The sequence below is a fragment of the Thunnus thynnus genome, chromosome 13 (genome assembly GCF_963924715.1).
Source record: "Thunnus thynnus chromosome 13, fThuThy2.1, whole genome shotgun sequence".
NCBI lineage: Eukaryota > Metazoa > Chordata > Actinopteri > Scombriformes > Scombridae > Thunnus > Thunnus thynnus.
Genome location: NC_089529.1, coordinates 6,596,349 through 6,606,922, shown reverse-complemented (window position 1 = coordinate 6,606,922; position 10,574 = coordinate 6,596,349). Strand labels below are relative to the sequence as shown.

Here is a 10,574-nt window from a genome sequence, read left to right as displayed (position 1 = left end):
TCAGTTTGCGCATGGGAGGGTGGGGGTTGGTTGGTTTGTGTGTGCAGCTGCAGACGTGGCGGCTACAGGTGCAGAAGAAGAAGAGAGAAGTGGGAGGACAGAAGACGGAAGAAGAGCGGTGGATGTACAGTGCAGTCATCCATAAAGTAGAAAGCACTACTAAACTCCTCGCCACAGTGTAGTGTTTCCTACTTTATGGATGAGTGTACTGTTGGCTTCAGGGAGAGGAGAGGACCCCGGCGCCAGCGCTCACACAGGAAGTCAGAAAAGAGGAAGCTGCTTTGTCTCGCAAGGCCACGCGTTACTCAGAGTGTTGCCCCAGTCTGTTCACATGGGCGGCGTGTGGCTCAGAGCAAAGCTAGCGACTCTTTCCTCCATTTTAGAATTCATGTTTCAACTGACCTGAAAAAAAAAATGTACATACATAACATGTGAAATGTAATCAGTATGATATGAAATAAAGATGAACATTTAAAATGATCTCTCTTTTTTTTTTTTAACCTTTAAGAAACATACATTACAAACTGTGTTTTCTGTGAAAATATACATACTTTATTCCTGTAAAAAGATCCATATTGAAAGAAACCATCACAATTTCAAGTCCTCTGTGCACTACATCTTTAGTTACTGATCCTCCATCGATACTGCCTGAACATGCAAAAAAAAAAAAAAAAAAAAAAAAATCTGAAAAACAATATTAACAAAAATATTTACAGATGAGCTTCCAAAAGGGTAATAAAAACAGTAATATATAAAAAGGTCAATCTTCCACTGGTTTCAAACAATAAATGCAGGTCAGGAAAGACAAAAAAAAAAAAAAAAAAAAAAAAAAAAAAAATCTTGTGCTGTATGAAAATATACCACATGGTCAAAGTCCCAACACTGTTCATTATATACAGACAACTCCTATAGCTTCCTCTCCACTGCATCGACAATCTACAACTCAAATATTGTAGACGAGTCAGCCTAGAAAAACATAAATATGACAATAACATAAATAAGGCCGAACATGGGTATAACATTGGTATGCATGCAGTCAATAAACATCCTGTAAACAACATATTAAGACTAAACAAGGTTGTCTTCTTGTAAGGCTAAATATTATCAACTGAGCTAAAACACTACCTACATGTATATGGGTCTAGGTCCTATTCAGTCAGCAGAGCGGGAGCAGCCTACTCACTACACAGCAGGTAGAGGAATACTTGTGCATTAAAGGCCGTGAAATACAATATCAGTACAAATATTCGCTGTACATTTCGGCAACTTTTTAGAGCATCCGCCCCACCCTTCAGAAAATAAGAAAAACATGAATTAAAACGACACGTACAGTACAGCCTCAGACTTGCCTCTATCCCGGCTATTTCACATCTAAAGTGTCTTTGTCCGTCCGCCCCTCCCCTCCTTCCCTTTTAGTCTTGGCATCATCAAGCTCCCTTTATGTAACACTGACAAACAGTTAAAACTAAAAAACATTCATGACGTTAAAGAAAAAGGTTTGCCTCCGACTTGTGCCTTTAGGTGTGCTCCATCGAAACTGAAATCAGGTCTGATCTTCGCCACAAACCTCCGCGCTCATATCCCCCCGCGCTGTTGGACTGCTCGCTCTCTCTCGTAGCTATGGTAACAGGCAAAGCACCTAAAGATTTTGGCATATTCTGCACTTTTTGACAGCCGGAGACCACGGGTGGCTCGGCATGAATAAGAAACTACATGTATAAACCTGAGAAGTTACAGTGCCTACTGTAACAGCCCTGTGTCACACAGATAAACCATCCGATCAGACTGTTCAACTAGAATACTAAGGCCTGGTCCACACATTCACTTCAATAACACCGCTGCATCCCTAACGTAAAGCTGTCACGAAGCATTAAACGGTACAGTATGGTTCTATTAAACATTGCGGTACACAGTATGCTATATTGCTGAAGTCATATTACTTAGTTTTAACAGAACAGTCGGCATGTTATGGTGCAAATGTGCAGACGTTAAAAAAAAACAACTAATCACTGCTACACTGCGTGGGCTGATAGAGATGTTATAACACTGTTTAGCCTGTCTGACCCAATACTCACACACCACTCACATGGAGGCAAAACAATAAATACGTAATCAACTTATTGCAGAGTCTATCACAGTACAGTAGTGCCGCAAACCACCAGTGCCATGACTGAAAACTGTTCAGTATAAATGCAATTCTACTGTAGCAAGTTCCTGTCAGCTGTGTTATATACTGTAGCTAAAACACCAAACATGCTACATTTAAACCAAACTGAATTTACCAGCCTGATGCTCCACATACAATCAAACCAGGATATTTTGAGTATAAATTAGCCTACTGAACACCAGATACTACATCATTTTTGGACATACTGCAGGTCTCTCTTTCTCTCTTGCACAAACACACACTCACATACGCACAAACAGAAAATATGTAGTATGCAACATTGAGGCCAGTCGTGACTGTTGTCACACACATCGAGAGTTCCCATGTTAATGTTTGAGAAAGGCATCTGTTTTCAGTCTCACCAGTGGACTGGGCGGCTTCGTCTACAAACACACACACACACACACACACACAAACACATACACACGCACATAGAAGGGCGACCCTTCACATTCTGAACATTATCTTCAGCTTCAATTAACAGCGCCGACGGTTAACTTTCTCCATCTAAACTACACATATCAAAGTGGATCGTTGCTGTCTCTGACAGCTCTAAACAACTAAGCTTCTACCCTGATGTCACTTCATGCAACGTGGCCATGATTAGGGCAAGAGTCTGATACAAATAAATAACATGATCTGTACAAAGTACTGTATAAATACTCTTAAAGACAGGAAACACATGTGAGGGACAAGCAGACATATTTAAAATAGTGCATTCTTTACAGTCACACAGAGGAAGAGATGGACTGCTGCTTCTATTCGTTTGCTTCAAATAAATAAAGTGGCACCAGTACACGAGCGGTAAAGCTAACAGTTCATTAGCTGTGTCTGACGTCTGGAGCTGCTTTTCAATAGCGTTCTGTATCACACTGATACAATTAAATAAACCGGCAGAGTACTAAGTGTTTTATATCAAGCGTTAAAGCCTCTGATGAGTTTGCTTCGATAATTAGCAAGTATTTAGAGAGTATATTTGTAAGAGTAGTGAGTTTGCACACTTCAACATGCACTTCAACATGCTCTTGTGATGCTGTAAGCTGTATGTTGATGGTTTTAAGTACTCTATAATTAACAGCTGGTCTAGCAGTGCTCTAAGGCAAATGTATAATTGCTGACGGTTGAAGTATCAGTTATTATATCTGATAGCCACTAACCGCGCCGACTACCAACCGAGAATAACAGTGTAGATAGAAAAAAGTGCTTTCAATGTGACGCGAGTATTCTGAGTTAGATGTTCTAACTCTCATTCTTTCTTGCTGGATCCCAGCCTTTTGAACAGCTTCTTGCCTTTAGAGAAGAAGCCTTTCTTCTTCTTGGCTTGTGCAGAGCAGTCTGTCTGTGCCGGGCTGTCTGCAGGGAGCGGGGCAGGAGGAGAGCGGCAGACGTCTGCTGCAGCTGGAGCCGTGTCCGGGTCTGACGTGGGGCTTGCAGAGGGTAGCGGGTTGGGTTGGAGGTCTATGTGCTCTGTTGGGTCAGGGCGAGGAGGTTCTGGTTGGGGGTGCAGGATTGACGGCCCAGGATCTTGTGGCTCTGTAGAAGATGTCCAGGTACCCTTCAGGAGGAAAAGAAGACTTGTTTAACACTTTATGTCTGTTAAAAATATCCAAAGCTTGGTTTTATCTCAGTATCAGTATTTACTGTGCAAACTAATGTTTAAAACTGCAAAGGAAAAAGGAAACATAAGGATAGGAGCACAGGAGGAAACAAGTTGTTTTTGTTTCGATAACATAAAATCATAAGCAGGTGCAGGATCCTAACCAAAGAAGGAAAGTAGAACTACAGTTAAAGGTGGGAGGAAGAGGACATTAACAAGGAGTAAACAGGGGGCACTACTGTTGATCACTGGGCTGCTATAATCCTGTCAAAAAACACTTACGATCAAGTCTCAAAGTGTACAGTTCGTTTCTGCTTCTGCACAAAGGCCATGCAGGAAACGGTGGGGCAAAAAGAAATCCAACAAAGAAGAATTAAAGAAGCAGAACAAAAAAAAACCACAACAACCAGACTCTGCAAATACTCACAAATGATGAAAAAATAATCTGATGTCAGGGATGATGTATCTGACTGCAGGTCAGACGGACGCTCAAAGCGTAGCACAGTTTATACAGTAATGCATGCTGGGTACCTGCGATTCTTTCTTGGGTTCCGGTGCAGGCGGAGCAGAGACAGGCTCTGCTGGAGCATCCTCTGGTAGGGCCTGCAGGAAGTTGGAGGGCACTAAGCCTCTGTGTCCGTTCAAGTCTCCCTAGAAGGTAAAAACATCATCAGACATGAGAGCATGTTTCAACAATGAGGTTGAAAGTTATATTGAGTTTATTAAACTTTTTGTATTTACAGTCAATAAGGGCTGGGTAGATTTGTGTTCTAGTGTGTTTTATTTTTCAGCAGTTATAACAATGGTTTTGTGAAATAAATGCAAAGAAGAACCTCTCAAAGACCTACACAGTAGGCAAGAGGCACCATAAGTTCATCAGGAAGCGTGGTGAAAATATAACAAAGAACAAACCACTTTAAATTCTACAGGCTTTTTAACACTTACATAAAAGAAGCCATCTTCATCCATGTCACCAAACACATGTATGATGTCTCCTGCACTGAAAGTCAGCTCAGCCTGAAAAAACAAGGCCGATCATGAGCAAACAGCTACTACAAAATACAGTGTCTTGTCTTGAGAAAAGATATCATGCAAAGTGCAAAGTCTGACCTCTATGTCAGTGTTGGGGGAGCTCTCTCGTGGATCATAGTCAAAGATGGCTACCATCCTGCGAGCTCCTGGGGCTGGGTTCCCTGCAGCAGCAGCAGCGGGAGCGGCAGCAGCAGCAGCAGCAGCAGCAGCGGCCTGACTGGGATCTGTCAGTCAAACAGACAGGAGGATAATTAGAGGAGTAAGCTATCTCTGATGTTCTGATCAGCTCATCAGCATGCAGCTCGTCGTGTCTGTGGGTCTGATTCACTCAGCGTCATGCTAAGCTGAGGGAGAGTCACACCACTGCAGTCCGACACATGAAGTAAAAACAAAAGGAGATTAGCAATGAGAGTTAATCATTTATTTCCATTAGAAAATTGCAACACTGTAAAAATGAAGAAAATTATTTGATGATGAAGTGATGCTACTTGAACTGAAATGAAAATAGGAGTTAAGAGGGGGGCACTGCTTGATATTTATAAGATGGGGGTTAATGAAGAACTTAGTATATAAAACATGGTTTAATTTATGATAAGAAGGATCATTTACTTTCTGAAATAGCTCATGCTATTGTTTTCCCATATTTTCATTATTTCTAACTCAAGGAAAGTGCATTTTTTCATGCAGACTGGAAGAATCTATAACAGTTTTTGCTTTGGAGAGGATTTTTTAAAAAAGGTCCACATTCTTCAAGGTACCCCAGTATAATCAAACAGCCCCTAATAAGGATGGATGAAACTAAGTCCTGGTATTATAAGACCTGGTGTTTACAACCAAACAAAAAGAGGCCACAGAATGGCATGTAAAGGCATGCAGGCCTCCGGTGGACACTGAAACAGTCGTCTGGTCATGCAGGTGAAAACAGAGAGGAAGAGGGTCCAAGTGCCGACTACAAACCTTGACTGGAGGAGTCTACGCTCTCCTCCCAGAGTGCTGCAGACTCCACTGGAAGAGATGAGGTGAGGGAAGAGAGCATAAGCACAATCACAGAATCAGCTGTGATTTAACACCCAAATTACACCTTTAAGTCCAAAGAATAATCCTGTCTGACGTTATAGTTTGTATCAGTCATCACACTGGAGTACATAAAGTCACAGATGGAGATCAGAGGGGATGGATGTTTCAACAAGTGACCTTTAAGTGATCATGTAATTCATTTGTGACACAGGAGCAGAATACTGGCAAAAGGACTTTTTCTTTGAGATTATCATTCATTACTGTGACATTCTGCTGCTGTGTCTGCGTAGTATTACATGAATATCCAATGAAAGCTGACAGGACTGGCTCAGTATTCATGCATGTGTCTTTTTACAAGTGTGATGCTGTTGCACAGGTTAAAAATTGAAATCAGGAGAACCTGTGGAACTAGGATAGAAAGTGTAATACTAAGTCTCAGTTATAGAATGTGAAACTAATGCAGGAGACTTATTCATAGTGGAAGTATTTGACTATAATGCTGGGAAACAGTAACTGACCTAAAAATCCCCTCTGGTCGCTAAGTGAGAAGCAGCAACTGAAAGAGCAGAAGCTAAAGTGAAAGAGACAGAAAGAGAAGCAAACCAGGTAACTGAATAAAGGAGGGAGGTGGGAAGCCGCAATCTGCAGCGAGACACACCTTTCTTGGACCGTCTCGGTTTCGGCGGTGGGACAGGGCGACGCGGAAGCTGTGCGTGTGTGCGAGTGCCTTTATGGAGTTTTAGACAGGAAAACCAAAAAATAAAATTGAAACCAAAAAGAAAGACAGAGGTGCAATTTTGAGAGAAGCAGACCAGACAAGGAGACAATGAAAAGCCAGTGAAGAGCAATTTAAAAATGACAACCAGTGAGCAGCAGACACGGCAGCGAGAACAAGTGGAAGTGAAAAGGTTAAAACCATCTGTAAACACTGCTCCGGGTAGAAAGCAGGAAACAGAAGCAAAGTGTCAGCTTGATTCTTTTGAGCAAACACTTTGACTTTATGTTTTAGACACCTGCATGACAATGCAGTCAGTATGTGTTTGAGAATATGTAGATGGTTATGAGTTCCTTCATAGCAACACAGTGAACCAGAAGCCATAAAATAAAATGCCACAATGAACAATTTTGGGTCCATTTTAATGCAGTTCAACTGAAACCAAGTCTTTCTTTGTGCCTCCTGGTGAGTCAAAAAGTCAACAGTCAAGAGGGAGTTTTTACTTCTTCCCTCTAATCTGGTAAGCAGCTTTCATTTTTCAACCAATTGACTGCAGACAAAAAATATTCTAGTATGTCTCAAGACACTGAGCCTCATACAAGAACATTTTCATCCTCTTATCCTAAACCTTGCTTACTTTTTGCTGTGAAGTTTGTTTGTACGAGTGTTCCAAGTCATATTCACCAGACTCTCTTCACAAATTTGTTGTAAATCACTTGTTTCAACCTGAAGAATTCCACCTGTTTATGAGGAGGGGTGCATTCATGAGATTTCTTCATTGGCATAATGAGACAGCTAAAATTGCCATATAAGACTACATGTTCATGTTTCATTTACAAATATAATACCAAAGAAGAATTTCAAATCGCGGAGCTTCAAGTCCTGCCGTCAGAAATCAGCAGATATATTTATCAGTGTCAGTAGAACAATGGTGTTAAATATTAATAAATATTAATAGTACAGCTGCCATCAGAGCAGTGCTGTACTGTGTCAGAAATAAAGAGGGAATTATTTGATATAAAGTTAGATGCTAAAAAATGTCTTTCTAAAGCGAAGTGGTCCGTGACTAATATGAGAGGCGGCCATGTGACATTCACGCCAGTAGGTGATGTTACACTGTCAGGTGTTATATCAGAGGTTGATACTGGACAGATACCTTCATAAAAACCCAGAGGCAGCTGACAGATTGAGACAAGTTTCTTTACTAGTGAAATGTAGAAATTGCTGTGTGAAATATACCAATAAAATCATGAAATGGAGAAAACCAAAACTCTGGTGAATGGTCTCTTAATTTCTGTCATATTTAAACTAGGAATTCATTCAGATGAAGGCATTATGATTTCAGCTCAAATGAGGTTTTTTGTCTTCAAAGGCAAATTTCATTGGCACCACTCGTATCTGACACTTAAGAACAAATCTGTTTGTATGAGTTGTTCTTCCATGAGGCCCCTTATCTTTACATAGCTGAATAGGTTTGGATTCTGCATCACTTGTGCTGCTATTTTCACTTACCACTTAAACATGAACAGCGGTGATATCATGAGTAAAACATTAACATTTACACCTCTGGTAAAGGATGTCCAAATGTACTCCTTTTCTAAGTGTAACAGAACACATTTAACAACAGACAACATCATTAAGATTTACACACAACACACTTTGTTTGTCATTTGGTCTGAAATCTGCTAACAGTCTTTGACTGACAGCATCACATACCTATCTTCTCCATGGAGGCTGCTGTGGACAAGAAGCCCTGCTGCAGTAGCTGCTGCCGGGTCTCCTCATCCTCCACCTGGATCTCAGACACCATGTTGCATGGCACATAACCCAGACGACCACAAGACTCCCCTCGGTAGAACCCGTCTGCATCTTTATCCCCGTAAACCTGAGGAGAGGGGTGTAAAAGTTTACCTATTGAAATGGAATGAGGTGTACGGCCTCTTTCACACATGGCACATTACTGGCTTCATCTATTGGTTCAAGTAATGGCTTCTGTGCTTTAAAACATGGGTCACAGGTACATGTATATTTAACCTTGTGTGCACCATCAATAGGAGCTTCAGATTTGTTGGAAATGTCACAAAAATGTTATTAGTCTACCTATTCAGACTACAAAAATGACACTGACATGTTCAATTGCCAGCAAACAGTGAAGTGCATATGTGAAAAGAGGCTTTACAGAGATGCTTTGAAAGGAAAACATGCATGATCGTCAGTGTTATTCCAGCAGTGTCTGAGCTATGTAGGGACATACTTTGATGATCTGTCCTTCAGTGAAGGGCAGCTCTTCATCAGCAGCGTCAGGATTGGGTGACATGGTGGCGGGATCATAAGGAAAGAGGGCCACAAAGATGCGTATGTCTCCGTCTCCTTTCATCTTTGGTGAGTCAACACCACCTGCAGTAACACACAGAAACTCAGTCACACGCGACCTTCCTTTTGCTTAGACAAGTGAAATGTCGAGAGCATTGGTAATGGTTTGACACGCACACTGAATCAGTTATTTGTTACAACTAATTTGCATAGAATTAAAAGGTGTAACTTGTTTCTTAAACAAGCTTATATCATTTTTGTTTCCATGCAATTCATTTTTCTCTATCTATTTTTTGGTTGTTATGCTTTATGTGCTTTGTAAACATTTTATTGATAAAACTGAAATACAATTTACTATTACTAACATTACAATGACTATCATTATTTCAGCACAACACACACAGTACGAGTAGGAAGTTTGGACACAGTTTATCAGTCCCTTGAATGATAAAGTGTGTCCAAACTTTTGACTAATACTGTACTTTGCCGAAAAGCCATGCACAGCTTGCAAAGCTCTGCAATCAGTGTAGGCAGCTTTCCCCTCCCCCACTGCCCACCAACTGCAGAGCTGCTATGAACAGTGTTCGCTTAGCACAGGCATGTCCTTAAAAGAGGTAATCAAGCTAAACCACTGATCCTAAGCTGTGTGAGCTGTTTGACAAACGTGCGCTCGTTCATGATCTGCAACCGAGCAAGAGGGAACTAGCGTTTGACCCACTCCCTAATCTAAATCTGAGGACGTTTACTGACAACGCAGCCACAAGCACACATACAAAAGAATTATATCAAAGGGGCTTTTATAGTTTGTCACAGATTTTGCAAGATAGCTAATAAATGTGGTGTGTGGCACTGTGTTTAGCACTGCAGGCATGGGGTATGACACCACTAAAAGCATTACATCTGAAGCCTATTTGACAGGGTGAGACATATATGAAGAGCTGTAGTGAGACTTAAGCTGCACTGAAGAGACGTGTTCTCTATCTCATTAGGGAGAATCAGCCCATCTGTGGCAAGAGTCACGGGCAGACGACTTGCACACTTTCACATCCTCACTGATTTTCGAGTAGATAGGACAGAACTTCTCCCTGCTCCCTTCCTCTATCTGTATGCACGTTCACGCTTATGCATGTGTGTGTAGTCAACTGTGCTCCGACACGTATACCAGAAAGGTCAGGTTTACCGAATGAAAACTGCGGTCTGCCTCATTAAGACAAGCGAGAAGAGAAGAGAGGGAGTGATGGGAGATTGTGGAACGAAGAAGAGAAAGAGAGGGGCCTGTACGTTCAACACTGCAGCTTTTTTCTTTGCTGGCTAATCGAGGTTACTATTTTAATGTCTGTCACTTCCTCCTGTCATGACAAGCCACTTTGGGTTAAGCCGGTTCTCAGCTTAGCAGCCTCTCTCTCTCTTCTCCACTGCGGCTACAGCAACCCCCCCCCCCCGCCCCCGCCCCCTCTAACACAAGGTGCTAATCTGACTACCATCATGTGAGAGAGGAGGAGGCTTGCCGACAGAAAGCACAGGTGTGTCAGCATCGTCTCATGCATTTCCACCGCATATGTTAGGGGGAAAGAAACAAGAGACGGAGGAAACAGGAAGACAAAAGAGGAAAGAGTCTCTGACCTTTCAGTTGCCTCGCCGGCAAGCAAGCTGGTTTAGAGGAGAGCTCTGCCTGGGGGGCCCATGCTGGACCGCCCTCAGCTGGTGGCATTTGGCCGGGCTCCTGCTCAACA

At 41.9% G+C, this 10,574-nt stretch overlaps 1 protein-coding gene across 6 annotated transcripts in view; it reads right to left on the bottom strand.

Annotated features, from left to right (window-relative positions):
• Nucleotides 1-529: 529 nt before the first annotated feature.
• LOC137195271 (RIMS-binding protein 2) overlaps nucleotides 530-10,574 on the bottom strand; it is a 62,273-nt gene continuing 52,228 nt past the window's right edge. For 2 of the 6 annotated variants that reach the window (XM_067607491.1, XM_067607494.1), the window contains 9 exons: nucleotides 10,465-10,564; nucleotides 8,783-8,925; nucleotides 8,245-8,413; nucleotides 6,472-6,540; nucleotides 5,754-5,801; nucleotides 4,875-5,020; nucleotides 4,710-4,781; nucleotides 4,296-4,415; nucleotides 530-3,722 (listed from right to left, as the gene is read on the bottom strand). In XM_067607491.1, coding sequence (XP_067463592.1) covers nucleotides 3,414-3,722; nucleotides 4,296-4,415; nucleotides 4,710-4,781; nucleotides 4,875-5,020; nucleotides 5,754-5,801; nucleotides 6,472-6,540; nucleotides 8,245-8,413; nucleotides 8,783-8,925; nucleotides 10,465-10,564 — 1,176 coding nt within the window. In that variant the 3' untranslated portion in view covers nucleotides 530-3,413. Of the gene's footprint in view, nucleotides 3,723-4,295; nucleotides 4,416-4,709; nucleotides 4,782-4,874; nucleotides 5,021-5,749; nucleotides 5,802-6,471; nucleotides 6,541-8,240; nucleotides 8,414-8,782; nucleotides 8,926-10,464; nucleotides 10,565-10,574 lie in introns of all 6 variants that reach the window. The other 4 variants (XM_067607493.1, XM_067607492.1, XM_067607496.1 and 1 more) reach the window with 4 other exon arrangements.